The sequence below is a fragment of the Canis lupus genome, chromosome 13 (genome assembly GCF_003254725.2).
Source record: "Canis lupus dingo isolate Sandy chromosome 13, ASM325472v2, whole genome shotgun sequence".
NCBI classification, from domain to species: Eukaryota; Metazoa; Chordata; class Mammalia; order Carnivora; family Canidae; genus Canis; species Canis lupus.
In genome coordinates, this window is record NC_064255.1 from 5,750,105 (window position 1) to 5,767,116 (window position 17,012).

The following is a 17,012-nucleotide window of genomic DNA, read 5'->3' on the forward strand; positions in this document are numbered from 1 at the left end:
TAATCTTTCTGAGACTCAGCTTTCTCTTTTATAAAATGAGGATATCTACCATATGGCTTGTGATGCAGATTAAGTAAAATAATGAATATAAACTACCTGATACAGTAAGTGCTCAGAACAACACATGACAATAATGATAACTGTCACTTATTGTAATTGCAAAAACAATAATGCACTTAAATGCCTTAAAAGTTCATCATATCAGAAGAAAATACTACAAAAATAAAGTAACTCACAAAATTGATAGTGAATTCTTGAAAAAGGAATTGACATGAATTTTGCCACAAAACATAACATGATCATTTGGAAAGGAGAATTGATGCAGCCAGTCGTTTGGTGATCTCTGCTGCCTCAAACGTTTTCTCTACAAGAAGAAGACTCAGGCAGCCATTTAAATACAGTCCATCAGGTGTCCCCAGTTAGTCTAGCATCCCTACTGGTGAGCAACTGGAACTAATGCCAGGAGCAGCTCCTTAAATCCGCTTCAAGTGTCACCTAACCTATCACTCAGTTCTGTTGATTCTACCTCCTTATGATTCCCTAGGTCTCTCTCCCTCTCAGCTCATCCCCTGGATTACTACTGCAGCTTCATAAATGAATTAGCTGATAGTGATGCCTCCAATTCAGATTAATTATTTTTTTGAGAGACTATTTTTTTTCACACCAAATGCTGTATCATTTACCTCCCATTAACTCATTTAACTCAATCTTTGTGATCTATGATATCATTTATTGCTCACTTATAGTTTTTGGAGTCAGATAATCAGAGATTATGTTTTGACCCTGCCACATTCTATCTGTGTGACCTAGTGTCTTAATTTCTTGAAGATTGTTTCCTAATCTTTAAAATAATACTTCTTTCCCTCCCAGAGCTGTTACAGTGACAGCACCCAAGCCCTCACTTACATTAGGTTAGCACTCAGCAAATGTTAATATTGCTGTTATCTATCACATAAATGTTCAGAAACATATAGGATTCTTAGAGTCACTATCTTATAGTCACTGTCACCTATCAATGTCAACATTTACAAATTAACCCTAGCAAAATGAACTATAATCTTAAACATTTTGACTGATATCTAGTATATAAAGAATTAAAGCACCCTGAGAATTGAAAACATTCTGGAGTACTTGTTTACTTAAAGCTTTAGGAAGTGTTAAGAACAAACAACAGGGGATCCCTGGGTGGCTCAGCGGTTTAGCGCCTGCCTTTGGCCCAGGGCGCAATCCGGAGTCCCGGGATCGAGTCCCACATCAGGCTCCCGGTGCATGGAGCCTGCTTCTCCCTCTGCCTGTGTCTCTGCCTCTCTCTCCTCTCTCTATGACTATCATGAATAAATAATAAAAAAAATTAAAAACAAACAAACAACAAATAGGATAAATCTTGTATAATGAACTCTGAGAATCCACAAGTAAAAATTTCTCAAAGGCGTAAGAGGAAAAATCAAACAGACTACAAGATCCAAATGGAATGCACTGAAAAATAGCCAGAGGACTTTGGAAAAACAGAGGTATATTTTAAAATGGAAGGAAGAGAGAGAAGCCTTAGAACTAATCCTAGGGTTTCAAACTCTATGGTCTATATGGCCAGATGAAGAACATAGCAAGTGAAGCCTGCTCAATAAAAATCAGGAAGGCCATTCAGCCCTGGCCTCTTGTCCCCATGGGGGATTAAGGGCACAGGTTGCCTCCTCCCATCCCAAGTCCAGCAATTTGTATGGTTTTAATCTGAAAATTTTCTGACATGTTAGTGTATTTAGTGAGATGAATTTTTAAAACACATTACATTTTAAAGTAAATAAAGGTGTGAAAGCCCAACAAATATTATGAACAAATACCTCTTTTATAATAACAGATTTACTACAAAGTCTTGAAGGAACTTTGTTATAGATTTAGTCATCAAAAGAGGAAAGCAAAGAGACAAAAGTAACATCTGACCCCTACTATGTGCCTTCTATTTAAAACTCTCATTTGAGTCTTACAATTTGTTAAGGAGGAAATGTTATCATTCTCTAGATGAAGCAACTGAGCCCAAGAATAGAGATCTTGTTTTTGGCCACACACCTAGGAAATGGGAAGGGCAAAGTAGGATTCATATTTCGAGCTACCTAAACTCAAAACTCCACCTTTGCTCTCGCGGCTATTAGAATGAACCTTCATACATTCAAGAATAAGGAATAGCATTTTTTGAGGAGCCATTCACTGCTAAGTTCTGAACAGTTTTGCACAGAAGCCATACCTCTTATGAGGTGTGCTCCCAGACAGACATGACAGCATGCCATGTAGCCACTTGACAGGAGACTTGGCTCAAGGGCTGCCCCAAGGCCTTGCTCAATCTATCTCAGATTGTATGGTAGACTAGGATGCTTCCACTCTTTTTTCTCTCTGCTTCACCAGGGTAGACTTGAATTGCAGTCTGAAGGTTCTTCCAGCCTTTTCTGGCTCCCTCCCATCTTTTCACACACGTGTTTCCCCTAATAAAAACATAAGTGTCTGCTTTCTGGACACTGACTACCTCAATTACCAAAAGTCCCCAGAGACCCTAAACTTGCCTGGGGAAACCTGACTTGGTCATGAGGAAACCCTCAAGAAACACACCAATCTGCATGAGAAAGGACATCTATCCAATAATGATTCTTTCTTTGAAAACTGGTATTTTTCTAGAAACTCTCCTATCAATCCTGACATCCCAAGAATGTGTTAAAGGAGGTGTATGTGACAACACCACCACCAACATCTAGGAACAGGTAACAGTCCAGCCCCTGGTAACAGCCACTTCTGCACAACTCACCTGGTCCCGCTGTTTGATCCGTTTGTAAATATACTCAGCAAATGGTTTGCGAGGAATAAACTTCCCATCCCCTGCCGTTACATTGAAAACTCCAGCTTCATACACCACTTTTCCTCTGGAAATAGTCACAACGGGCACCCCATGGCAAACCATGCCCTCGAAGATGTTGAAGTTAACAGCCTGATGATGAGTTTTTGCCGAAATAGTCCTGTTTATAAAAACAAAGACCCCCCAGATCATCACCAGTTCATCTGTCAAATATGAAATATTAAAAGAATGACTTTAGAAGAAAATTTAGCAACTCTATTAAGCCATATTAAGCTTTATCATTTGAACAAGCGACTTTAAGAATAGAACATAGCATTAACATTTCATTACAAAGTAATTACATTTTCCGAGAGAAAAACCCAATAGATCAGTTCTTACGGTGATTAATGAGGATGAAGTGGGTGAAAGGAAGGTATTGTCTCTCACATTTACATTTTTAAATTAATTTTTACAACATGTATAAGTCTGATGAACTGACCCAGTCCCCAGCTCTACAGAATTTTAACATTTTGCAGATGCAAAAGGCTTCTTCTTTACCTCTCACCCAAATCCCATTCTTGTCCCTCCCTTCCCAAAGGGAATCCCTAACTGGTAGTTATCAGATTGAATTTGGTAGTTATCAAGGAGAATTGTATCTTGAATTTCTTTTTTTTTTAATTTTTTTTTTAATTTTCATTTATTTATGATAGTCACAGAGAGAGAGAGAGAGAGAGAGGCAGAGACACAGGCAGAGGGAGAAGCAGGCTCCATGCACCGGGAGCCTGATGTGGGATTCGATCCCGGGTCTCCAGGATCGCGTCCTGGGCCAAAGGCAGGCGCCAAACCGCTGCGCCACCCAGGGATCCCTTGAATTTCTTTCCCTTGTCTGTAGTGAAACTGAAAACATAAGGATAATAAAGTAACAAAATATGTTAGAATATAATCTCTTAGCAGGGTCTATGTCATCCATTTGTATATTCATCATCATTCTCAGGAGTTTATTAATACTTTCGATCTTACACAATATGATCAATGACTTCCAGGCTACTTGGAAATGTTGGATGTCTTCTTGCCCCAAATCTCATTTAGTGGAAAGAGGTGGGGGGGAAGAGATCTGGCAGCTGTGAATAATACGAGCATAATCTTGAATTCTGGTAGAAGTTTCTACATGCCCTCTTAGGAATGGACGGAAGAGAAGTACTTTGCTAAACATGCTAAGGCTGAGTTCAAGGAAGAGCCGCCCAAGGCCCCCCAACCCTGATCTGGAAGGATGGAGCTAGGGATTCAGGCTTTTGTGTGCTGCCATCCTAGAAATGGATGAGACAATGCTGGTCTGAATCATGGGTCCAGAATCCTACACCCAAGTACTCACTTGGTATCCAACCCTAACATGTCCAAACAGAATTCTTGATTTTCAATGCCTCCTACAACTCCCCCACTTGTTCCTCCCTTGAGCTATCATCAGGCCTATTGATTGGTTCTATCTCCAAAATAATAATAATAATAATAATAATAATAATAATAATAATAAATCCCAAACCTGCCCACCTCTGTTGCTCTCCATCATTCCCACTGGAGTCCATGCCACCATCATCTGTCATGTGAGTGACCCCAACACTTCATACTGGCCTCTTTGTTTCCCCTCTTACCTTCTTATACTCTTCACCACTGTCCACAAAGAGAGGCCTTAGGAACCAACTTAATGATACCAAGAAAAGTTGCAAAGGGGCACCTGGGTGGCACAATTGATTAAGCATCCAGCTCTTGGTTTCTGCTTAGGTTGTGATCTCAGGGTTGTGAGATCGAGTGCTCTGTGCTCAGTGCAGTCTGCTTAAGACTCTCTCTCCCTCTCTTTTCCCCTGCTCCCCCCTTGAATAAATAAATGAATAGTAATAAAAAAAACACCCAAAAAGCAAAAACAAAGAAAAGTTAAAAAGATAAAAAGAAGAAGAGGTAGTTACAAATACAGCAACAATAATTTCAAACACTAAAGAGGAGGGAAGGCTACTAATCTAATTGTAAGTAATGTCACTAAAGTAGGAAAATGAATAAAATATTTAAAGGGTTACTAAGAATAAAATGAGTAATGATGAGTTATGGGTTGGTGATGAGAGATATAAACTCAAAGAAAATAAATCAAAGGAACAAATAGAGGAGCTTCAAACTTGCAGGTTAAAGTGAGTTTTTCTGACCACCACAGTCTCTTTCTCATATTTCCATGGTCTGGCACTGCTACTTTCCTACCTATCACAGTTACACACTCTGGGGTTTGTTTTGTAAAAATGTAACATAAACATGACTGGATGGATATATCAACCACTAGATAGAGAAAGAAAAATGCATAAAAAATTCATGCTGAAGTGGTTACTAAATACAAGAATGGGAGGCAAATAAGGGGAAACCCTAAATCATAAAATTCTATTTTACTGATGGGAAGTTAACAATTAATTACTGATCCTCTTAGGGAAATAATCTAACAGAAGAAATAAGCTCTATACACTAAGACTGTCATCACAATATTGCCTAAACTATTTAAAATTCAAAGCATAACAATTTCCTAATGATTATGCAATGGAATATCGGGCATCTCTGAAAGAATTAAGAATTAAAAATATGCCGAGGAGGCAAAGAAAATGAAAAATGCATAATAATACATGTAAAAACATACGAAGTATGTATATCTACAAGGAAAATATATATGCAGGTGGACAAAAGCAAGAGGAAATATACAAAGTAAAGTGTTTTTGTGGGCTCGGAATAACTGAATATGCAAACAAGAACAAATATGAAAGCTAAAGGTCTGTTACAGCGAAATGTCAAATCAAGTTTCTCTGCCTCTGCCAAATAAAGGTCATGACCTTGACTTTCTCAGCCTTGGGAGTGCAAGAGAAAGACGACAATTAGGCAACATCTAAGTGATTCTTTATAATAAGGCATTATGTAAATGAGTTCCAATTAGCACAAAATGTAAAATCTAGGCAGTATCACCAGCAGCAAACAGAATGTGCTTCTACTTTACCATTGAAGGTGTCTGGCAGGGTGCCACTCGTCACCCAACCTTTGCCTTCCAGCCACAGCTGCAGTCCTCCACTTCTGTAGGAGCTTCCACACTTCCGGATTTTGGTGCATGCAGTTTTCTTCACTCCAAATACCCTTCTCCCTGCTCCCATCCACCTTCCCTAAGACGCCACTCAAGAGTCCTAGTGCCACATTCATTACAACTCAATAAAGCTGGGGGTGGGGGGGGGGGTTAAGGAAGAGACTCCTGACCTTGAGAAGTTGACCCTGATGATTCCAGGCAAAGCTGAGCCTTTCTTCTGTGGCCTAGCACTACCTGAATGCTAAATCATCTACCAAACTCTTGACAAGCCCCTCTTTTCCTACTTGGTGCACACTTTAGGACTGAAATCATGTTGCTTTACCCCCAGCACACAGTAGGTATGTAATAAATAGGTAGGAAATGAACAAAAAGAATCACACGATTTTCCTTCTGTATGTTTTATTTCCTGCCTTCACTGTCCTACAGGACGTGACTGGGTTTTGCAATAGGGCACCAAATTAAATGAGAGGCAAACATCTAATCCCAGAGTTCCATTGTATACTTAACATTTCTGGTGAGCTGTACACGCTCATTACTAATACAGACATACATCAATAAATAAATTGTTATAAGTATCATTCTTAATTGCATCTTATTAAGTTATATGAACTGCTTGCTCATCAATACCTAGCAATATTTAGCAATGCCAATTGTATCAACACTAATAAGTACACAGGGAAGTATTATTACCCCATGTCCCTGCTGATAATGCTGAAATAAAGCTGTGTGAGAGCTTGCCCAAGGGTCACACAGTTTGGTTATCAATCAACCTCTGAGAGGTCAGAATAACTTTCACTGGAGAATCCTGAATATATGCAACCCCACCATAAGAAAAAATATTTTGGTACATTTCAACATTTAATTGTTTTAAATAAAAAAAACAAGATAGTATCATCATGAGATTTCTAAAATTATTACAAAATGTATTTAAAATCTATTCATTACTAGTGCAGGGTGGGACATGTGGTCCATTAATGGAATGAACGCAAGTTCAAAGTCACACAATTGCCTTTGTAAGGATACCTGTTGTTCCTTTGAACACATTCCCTTAAAGGCAGAGGCCTTCAGTTAAGACAGAAGCCAAGAACATGCCTTCTACCCTCCTTTGCAGCGGGGGCCCAGTTATGGAATCCGGCCTCCTCCAAAATAGTGCCTCACACGAGCCTTTGATGGCAAGCCGGTGACTCTGGATGCAGGTGTCACAGGAATCCATGTTGGTGAAGATGCAGATGGAGAAATGGTGTTTTTCAGGCCCGCTGTGACAGAAGGTTACCGGTGGGGCCCAGCCTGGCTCCCGAAGCCACCTATGGTAACTGTGCCTGGGGGAAGCACTGAAGTTCTCCGTTGCCCTGGAGGGCATTGGTCGTGGCTGTAGAGCCTCTCAGCCTGGTCCTCTGGTCCTTCTAGAGATTCTCTGAGCTACCCAGTGCCCTTTAATACATCTCTCTTCTGTTTAACCACCTAGAATAGATCTCTCTTGGTTGATACATCTTTTTCTTTCAATATTTGCAGTGTGTCTCTGGATGTTTAGAAAAATCTTCTGTGATTATCTCAGGAGTATAAAATGGAGGCCTTTCTTGAGCATGAAGCCTGAGCCCAACTGCTCTCCAGGCCTTGTCCCTATGACGGGTCCTGAGCAGAGGTGAGCATTAAGCATTGTCCCTTCACTCTCCGCGTCGGGACACTGTCATGTAGGACACAGGAGTGGATGCATCTTTCTCAGAACTTCATGGAAAAATGATGAAACATCCCCCAGGTTTTCATAAGTTGCTCACAGGGGCTTCCTCAGATGCAGCACAGGCCCAGGCATGAAGGATAAAGTCAGGCTCCTCTAACCTCCCCTGCAGAGTTGGTGGGTCTCATGTCACCTGCTGAGCTGGCAGTGCTTGGGACATTGAGAAACCATTTTGGAAGAAAGCAAGATCATGAGTACCCAGATTCTGACTAAAAGAGAGATTGAGTCCACGGGTCATACGTCATCATCATAAGGTTTAGTAACATTGTGAGATAAATCGGAGCAGATGTCATGGAGCTTTGCAGTGCATTTTGGTTCTGAAATGGGCCCCACACATAATTCCATCCTGAGAAATGCAGGGTAGCAACAACTGTAGTTTTCTCCCTTGGCTTTCATTCTCCCTTTGTCTGGTGTCAGAACCCCAATTTTTCTTTAAGACATTTTACTTCCCCATTGGAGGATAATTGGGTAAGACAGGCATGGTGCCATGTTCTTACCTAACTAAGGGATGGGCGATTACCTTTGTTTCCTAGCAATCTGAATCACTGGCAGAGTGAAAAAAATTTAAAAATGATTGGCATGTGCATTCCTGAATGCAAACCAATCCCTGCAGCAGGCTGCCCAGGACTGCCCTGGGCTCCACCCTTCCCAAGCTTGCAGCACTGACTGTTCCTTTGGTCTGTGAGCTCCCCATAGCCTTCCCATAGAGTGTATTTTCGCTTAAGTGAGAGCAGGTTGGTTGATATTGTTTGCAGTGGAAGGTCCTGACTGATAAAAACTTTGTCCCTTAGAGAGCAATCCCTTAATGAAGAGCCCATGGATAATAACTCTGAGGCAAGGTTCTAAAGTTCTGTGATTCAATAGGAACCTATGTTCAACCAGATGTGTCTGCAGCACAGATGCAAATGTGGGGCAATGCTCTGATTCCAGTTGTAAGCCAAACCGAAGAGCTGCGAGATTCATTACCAAATATTTTTCAAATTTAACAATGTGCAAGGTAGCTCAGGAGAGTAGCATTTTAAGACTCCCTTCCCTCTAATTAATGATGGTTAAGCCGGCCTGTCCCGGTGGTGACAGGAAAGATAGGAATGATCAAAGCCTACCCAGCAGTTTAGGGAGCCTGAGGTTCCTGGGCCATTGCCTCTTCATTAGCAGATTCATAGCAAGGGTGCTCTCAGCGGTCACTCTGCCCCAAGGGAAAGGCTGCTCTTTGTTAAGGTTGCTTTGAGCCTGTATCAAAGGGCACATCTCTCTGCAGAGGGTGTCAAGGTTGTCTTGCTGAATCCCAATTATACACATCTTCAAGGCTTAAGCTGATAGGGCAGCAGAAGCCCTGAAGATAACATTAAGCTATTTTCCAACTTAGCCAATAACTTTGATAGCACTCACATCACAGCTGCAGAAAAACATTCTGTTCCTTTGCAAATAGCTTTCTATCAAAGAGCCGTGTGCTCTTCTAGATGAGAAAGTCACTGAAGCAAAGCCTGCAGGAGACTGCAACATCATCTATGTGCATTCGGAGAGAACACTGTAGAGAGCAAGAGGATTTCTGAGAGCAACGTGCATCTTCTTGACCCCAGAGAAATAACTTGTTTAGGTATTTAGTTATATTTTCTCCAACTTGGCCACTCTGGTCATAGCACAGGTGGAGTCCTATCACATTGCCATGAGAACCCAAAAAAGTCTTAAAAAATCATGTCAGGTCTGTTAGTGGTTTCTTTAAAACTATACCTCATCTGTCTGCATTGGGTTATAGGACTCCTTATATATTCACAGGAAAGAATAATCACCATGAAATCTTCCCAACACTATGGAGTAGGGGCTATTCTTATTCTCATGCAATAAATGAGGATGAGACACATGGTAGTTTATAACTCACCCCACATTGCACAGTTCCTGTAGGTCAGGTGAGATAGGAGGTTGGGGTCTTAAACCCTAGACAATGCTGTCCTTGAAAGCTCTATGGGACAGCCTTCAACCAACGAAAGCATTCTTCATCCACTGGAAAACAAATGGGAAGTAGCTCAGCCCATAATTTCCAATGTTTCCTAGTTTGTTTTCTATTTAGCAATAAGTGATTTAAGTATGCTCTTAGAAATTTCTTGAACCAAAATTGACCAGTCATTCACAATGTGATCACGATGGAAGATACTTTTTTTGACATGAGTTCCAACTATTCCAAACTACCTCTTCTGTCAATTTCTTGGACCTGACAAGTTATATAAATGGGGGGCATAGCAGCCACATCTCTGGAAACACTAAATGGTGCTACTTCAAGTACATTGTCATTATTAAGCAAAATTGCTGCTCACTGCACCCATCAATCTTCCACCCTGTTTTCAGACTTTTCCACCTGCCTCCCACAGAAGAGAAAATGGGAATTGCTTCAGCCACATTAGTAAATCTAAGTTGGACAATAACTCGGAATTCTATTGGTGCTCAAGGCATAACGAGACATTTAATGCAGGTTCATAAAAATGCTTCCCAACGCTGACTTAAAGAAATAAACTGATCAGGTAACCCTGCTATTTTTGTCCTTGAAGTTATAAAATACAGATCACGAATGGTGGTGTTGGTCATGGTTGGGTAAACTGAATTTCACAAGTTGACCTTGGAAGTAGGTATCATTCCTTCACTTCCCATGCCTCACACAGCACTGAGCAAACAGAAGGCATTTTATAGACATATTTGTTTATCTGAAAGTAACTTATTAGTAAATTTCTACATTATTACCTAACATAAATATTTCATGTTTTATATACTAGTTTTCAGACAGTGGAGAACTAAAAACGATTTAATGTCTTAAAGGAACAGGAATTAAATATGAATCAGCAAAAGCTAGCATGATTCTAGAATGTATATCCTATGAATATTGAACAGATAAGTGCATGTGGGTGAGGTATGAATATTAGCTTTTGCAAGGCCATTGGCCTAACATATTGGTCAGAGTTAAAAATAACTTGCTGGGGTGGTGTGTGGACTTGGTCCTGTAATTACATTGTCTCTGTGCTGGGAAGTGGCCTCGCCCTTGGCTGCTGACATTATCTGGCAGACTATGTATGGGCATAACTTGGGCAGAATAAACAAGATGTTGGTTTTCTACACAGGAATATGCTGGCTGATATTCACACAGTATCCCTCCTGAAAATTCAGACTAAGCCAGGTACTTAGGATGCTCAGCTCTAATGCCATATTTTAGGGAGAGAAAGGAATGCCTGGAATATAAAGAAAAGACAGTTGAGTTCTCTAAAGAGATGGAAAAAGAGAAGGCTGGGTACCAGAAATGTCTGGGGAACTTCTAAACTTACTTTTTTTTTTTTTTTTTTGAAAGGAAGATGACCTATTTTCCCTCCATCCCTACTGAGGGGAATAAAAAGAGGTAGTAAGCATAAACACTGGCAGATGTAATGTAGTTTGACACTGGAAAATCACTGCTTGACAACTGAGAGGTGCGTTAGTGAAGGAAAGACGCAAAGGCCAGGTGAGAGCGCAAGGAGCTCAGGCTGCTGGAGAAGCAGGTGACGCCAATGACACTGGGCTGCTGGGCCCCAGGGAGTTGGAAAGAATTCCTAGTCTGCAATCCAAGGAAGGGAGGCCTGGCCTCTAGAATTCCTGGGAAGGTGATGAGGCAAGCATAATGTTGCATGATTCTGTTCCCGAGTAATTTCATTTCCCAAGTCAGAAACTCCAAAATATTCAAAAAACCATTTTCTCATAATAACCATAACAAATATTTATGGAGTCTTTACTCTGATAGGCAATGACAGCATTATCTCCTTCAACTTTCACAGTAAGCCTGGGATGATTCGTATATAATGATTATTATCCCTATTTTATGGATGAGAAAACTGAGGCTGGAGAGTTAAAATTGCCTAAGACACAGCTCACATGTGGCAAAGCCAGATTTTTAACTTAGGTCTGTGAGTTCAAAGGCTTCCCCTTAATGATGAAAAGCAGTTCAGTTTAATCACAATGCTGGGTCACCAAGCTCTTTTGGAAGTTGCCTGAGAGGATCAGCAGATAATTATACAAAGAGCACGTACCAATACTGTGCTTCTCCATTTTTCCTACGGCTAGCAAGTTTTACCCAACCCTGACTGCTCGAGGACCATCACTCAACTTTGAATTGATGGAGCTGCTTATGATCCAGCTGTCTAAATGGAATTTTAGAATGTTCCAGACTTGAATGGTATTCAGTTGTGAATAACAATGTAAGCTTTTTAACCATTTCTTGATTTACTGTCTAAAGGCTGTGCTGTGAAAAAATACAGACCAAGAGCCAATGAGGTATGAAAGGCTTCCTCAGTCAGTGTCCGTGTATGAACTGGAGGTCCAGAATATCCAGCGGAGGACATCAATGTTCAGTGAGAAGAATCTTAATCTCCAAAACTCTAAATCAGGGGATGGAAAACTATAGCTTGCAGGTCAAATCAGATTCACAGCCTATTTCTGTAAATAAAGTTTTATTGGAACATAGGCTTGTTCATTCATTTGTGTGTTATCTATGGCTGCTTTTGTACTACAATGGCAGAGTTGAATAGTAGCAACAGTGACTCGCTGGCCCATAAAGCCTAAAATATTTACTATGTGGTCCTTTACAAAAGGAGTTTGCTGATCCCTGCTCTAAATGCCTCCAATGACAACAAAACAAAACAAAAATAAAACACCAAGCCCTTGAGAGACCTAAAACCATCACAAGGGAGAGCCCCAAAGGAAAAAAATTAAAGGCCAGGACAGAAAGAGAGAGAGAGAAGGAGGGGTAAAAACAACAACAAAAAAGAAATAGTTTTTTAAAAGTGCAAAGGAAGGCAAGAAAGATGTCTAAAAAGTTGTGGGGTCACAGGGAGACCGTTCCAGCAAGCTCTAGATTCCACCACTGCCCACTAAGCACCTACTATATTCCAGGTCCTTCCATGTGCATCTATCACCTCACTTAGCCTCTCAACAACCCACATTATGATTTCTGTTTACCATATGAGGAAGTGGAGACTGAGAGAGGAGTAACTTGCCTGAGAAGTGATTAGGCCAGAAATAAGACACAGGCAGCCTGACCCCCTCCCCCCCACCCTGTCTCAGGCCATCAGTGACCACCTCCCCACCTCCAACCCCAACCCCTGCTCAGAGGATGAAAGCAGTAGGTTCCTCTCATTAAACGTACTGAGCATTATCATTAAGATGTGTCAGAACCCTTAGAATTTTCATAGAAATTATCTGCCTTCCATCTGCGCAAGAACTTGGTGGCAGCTAACCGTCTAGTTCAGCTGTGGCGCGGGCTGCTGGCGCATCCACCCTGGGAAAATAGAGCCCTGGGAGCTCTGTCCGAGGGAGCAGCTCTGTCCGAGGGAGCAGCTCTGTCGGAGGGAGCAGCTCTGTCGGAGGGAGCAGCTCTGTCCAAGGGAGCAGCTCTGTCGGAGGGAGCAGCTCTGTCGGAGGGAGTAGCTCTGTCGGAGGGAGCAGCTCTGTCGGAGGGAGCAGCTCTGTCCAAGGGAGCAGCTCTGTCGGAGGGAGCAGCTCTGTCGGAGGGAGCAGCTCTGTCCAAGGGAGCAGCTCTGTCCGAGGGAGCAGAGCAGCCCCGGAGGCCCGTTAGCCAGACGGCTGTACAGTCCACACGTGACCCCCCCCCCCCCCCCAGGAGGCACTTGTTTCCAGGAAGCACCGTCACAGAGGGAGGCTCCAGGGCTCACGTCATCACTACGATGTCACCTCTGGGGTCGAGCAGGCAGGAGGCTCAAGGCCCAGGGTGCCAGGCGGTGTGGCGGAGAAGCTGGGGGCAGGGCGGCCGTTCCGGGGGCAGGGGCCGCCGCGCTCTGCCGCTGCAGGCACACGAAGCGCTGACCGAGCCCCCTGGGGCACACCGGCTCACAGTCCCCGCTGGTCAGAGAAGGGCACTGAAACGAACCAAGGATAAGCACCTGGCCCCAGGGCACACTGCCGTTCAGGGGAGAGGCCCGACCACGAGCCCAGGAGGCCTGACTCCAGAGACGGCCCTGCTGCGTGCCCCTTCCCTCCCTGCCCTTCGGGAGCCCGTACCCCGGTTAGAGATCAGACGCGAGTCAACAGGCCCGCCCTGAATCCCAGCTCTGCCCTTTCCAGCTGCGATTTGGGGCGAATGCCTAACCTCTCAGAACCTCCGTGTCTTGGCCTTGAAACAGAGAGCCCCCCCCACCCCCGTTGCAAATGGCCCCTATGCCTCCGGGGGGGGCAATGGAAGTGAAGCCGAAACTACTTTGCAGCTCCGATGATCTGCAGCCCGCTCTCGAGCGGTGCGCAGCCACCAGGGCTTCCGCGTGGCCTTCTCCTGCACCCTCCTTCAGCTGCTGGACTCCCAGGCCAGGTGGCATTCAGTCCTATGACCCCAGGCGACCCGCACACCACACCACCAAGCGCAGAGGCGACAAGGACAGGCACTGGTCCCACTCCATCTTCCCCACGGGGCCCAGCTTGTGCTATGGCTCCACCTTTTCCTTGCTCTTCTCGCTTTACCCCATCTTGCCCTCCCAACCGTCTGCCTCTGGACTTCAGATGCGAGAGCCAGACACAAAGACAGGAGCCTTGCAGACACTGCCCCAACCGGCTCCTACAGTTGTGGAGATCAATTATATATACACACATGTGCATGTGCATACATATCTATACCCATCTGCATATGGTTGTGCATATGCATATAGACACACATATGTATGCTTGTACACATGCGCAGATATGTGCATGTGTGTGTATATATGAGTATCTGTCTCTATATCGATCTCTGTATTTATTTATTTATTTATTTATTTATTTATTTATTATTATTTTTTTAAAGATTTTATTTATTCATGATAGTTACACAGAGAGAGACAGAGAGGCAGAGACACAGGCAGAGGGAGAAGCAGGCTCCATGCAGGGAGCCCGATGTGGGATTCGATCCCGGGTCTCCAGGATCGCGCCCCAGGCCAAAGGCAGGCGCCAAACCGCTGCGCCACCCAGGGATCCCGATCTCTGTATTTATATCTACCTGTATTCTCTGAGCCCTGACTGGTTGATCTTGGGTGGGACAGTTTCTTGCAGGGATCTCTTTTTCCTTATCTTTTGCCCTCCAAAAGCATTCACCTTTGACATTTTCACTTGCTCCTCTTACATTTACTAATAGCACCTCAGTGGCTAGGAGCCATGGCCAAATCACCAATGTGAACATGACGATGATAAATAATCACATTCAGTTGCAGCTTCTGTTTTACTGCATGCTTATATGTTAAACCGTACGCTAGCATCATTTCATACATTATTTTATGTAATCCTCCTCACAACCCAAAGGAAGAGGGCTGCTTTTAAATACCTATTTTACAAATGAGGAAATTGAGGCTCAAGGAAGCTGAGTAACTCACCTAATATCATACATCAAGAGTCAAATACTAAGTGCTTGACCACCGTATATTGTTTCCCACTAGAAGAGATCTATCCAGGACACTGGTCTTGAATAAAATGCACATTTATATGAAAATGTACACCTTCTTCTTCCAGAAGTACTAAAGCACTTTAAAAGGAAAACAAATTGTGAGGTATGATAATTAAGGATAAAAACAGAATAGAAAAACTGGAGAAAAGAATGTGGTACCAGGCCCCTGGGTGGATAGTGAATGTAAGTCTACACATGAGATTATACTCATCAGCATAAATTTCCATGCAAAACCTTTCTCCAAAAATAGGCCACCAAAGAATGAATCAATTTTACGGAATACCATCATGTTTTCTTTTAGTCTTTGTGTACAATTTATTCTCATAGGTGCCAGAGAACAACAAATGAGGGATGCAGGGACTCAGAGGTGCCATATATTTAGGAACTAATAATGCTCTCATATGAAAAACAAAACAACCTGGGCCTTTTATCATATTGCTGAAAGCCATGCTTGGGTTATTAAACTCTTCTTGTCTCTGGTTTATCACTTTAAATAAATGAGGTAAAAATTGCTAATGAGGCTTATACTATTACCATATAGAAAGTTAGGTGCTAAGAAATGAGTTTCATAAGTCCAGAATTGTGAGACCACTATTTCAAAGCTCTGACCTACCAGCTGTCTACATTTCTATTCACTTCTGGTTTGAGGCAAAAAAGGAAGTGAAATAAAGAAGTCATCTGGGTGGAACATTGTAGAAAACCCTTTTCCATCTAAGTGTTTATCTTATACTCATTCATTTAACATATATTTATTGATTACCAACATACCAATTAATTACCAATGATTACCAACACATATCTGTTGATTACCAATTTATTGATTGATTCCACATCATGCACTGTTCTAGGCCTTGGGGATGCAGTAGGGAATAAAACAGATAGAAATCCCTGCCTGAATGAAGCTCACACTACTGTCATGCCTGTTTCTGAATTTGCAAGGACCTGTTTGTTATAAACTTCATTCTAACTTATGAACAAGGCCAACTTTTTAATAACAATAATATATATATATAGTGCTTTACAGTTTCCATGAAACACTTTCATATAATGACAGCATTTATTCCTCAATAGAACTTTGGGGGAGTTTGTAAGAAATATGACAGACTATTTAAATAGAGAGACAAGCAATATAATGCTACCAAAAGAAAAAAGAACAAAGGGCATGAATAGATATTTCTCTACAAGAAAAAAAAAAACAATAACTAATAAACATTAAAAAGTATTCAATTTCCCTAGTGCTCAAATATATTGTGGCTGAAAGGAACAATTTTTACTTGCAAAAATAACAAAAAGAAAGGGGAAAAAAAGATTGTGTCAAGAAAGAAAGAAAGAAGAAAGAAAGAAAGAAAGAAAGAAAGAAAGAAAGAAAGAAAGAAAGAAAGAAAGGAAGGAAGGAAGGAAGGAAGGAAGGAAGGAAGGAAGGAAGGAAGGAAGGAAGGAAGGAAGGAAAACTGTAAAAGTTTTCCAAGTATATGAAACCTGGATAAAGGGCCTAAAACAAAATCATTATCTAGAGAGCCTTTCCTGGAGAAGTCAGACATCCAAAAATGTTCAACAGTCCTGTGCAACATGATGTCTAAGAGGCTTCTTACGCAAGTTACTGCTACAACTGTGCCTTGTTGACCTCCCAATTACATACTAAATGTGCAGAGGAGGATATATATATAAACAGGAGTGAAACTGTGATTGACAAAATAAACTGGAATTCTGGGGCTAATGTTGATTTCTCTAAGCCTTTGCCCCTCTAAGATCCCAAGTTCTAAAGGTCATTTACTTTGATACCTCTCTGCTAGTTTGTAAATCTCTCATGTCTTATCATTTTGTGTGATAATGATAATAATGACATTAATGTCTCTTTAAGTTTTACTCATATGCCAAGGCATCAGGTTGAAGGTATTATCTCCTTTCAACAACTCTCAGAGGT

At 42.0% G+C, this 17,012-nt stretch overlaps 1 protein-coding gene across 1 annotated transcript in view; it reads right to left on the minus strand.

Annotated features, from left to right (window-relative positions):
- Positions 1–17,012, minus strand: part of DPYS (dihydropyrimidinase) — a 76,122-nt gene that overhangs the window by 10,005 nt on the left and 49,105 nt on the right. Inside the window, exon 8 of the mRNA XM_035707109.2 lies at positions 2,792–2,999. Within this exon, the coding sequence (XP_035563002.2) occupies positions 2,792–2,999 (208 nt within the window). The remainder of the gene's footprint in view (positions 1–2,791; positions 3,000–17,012) is intronic.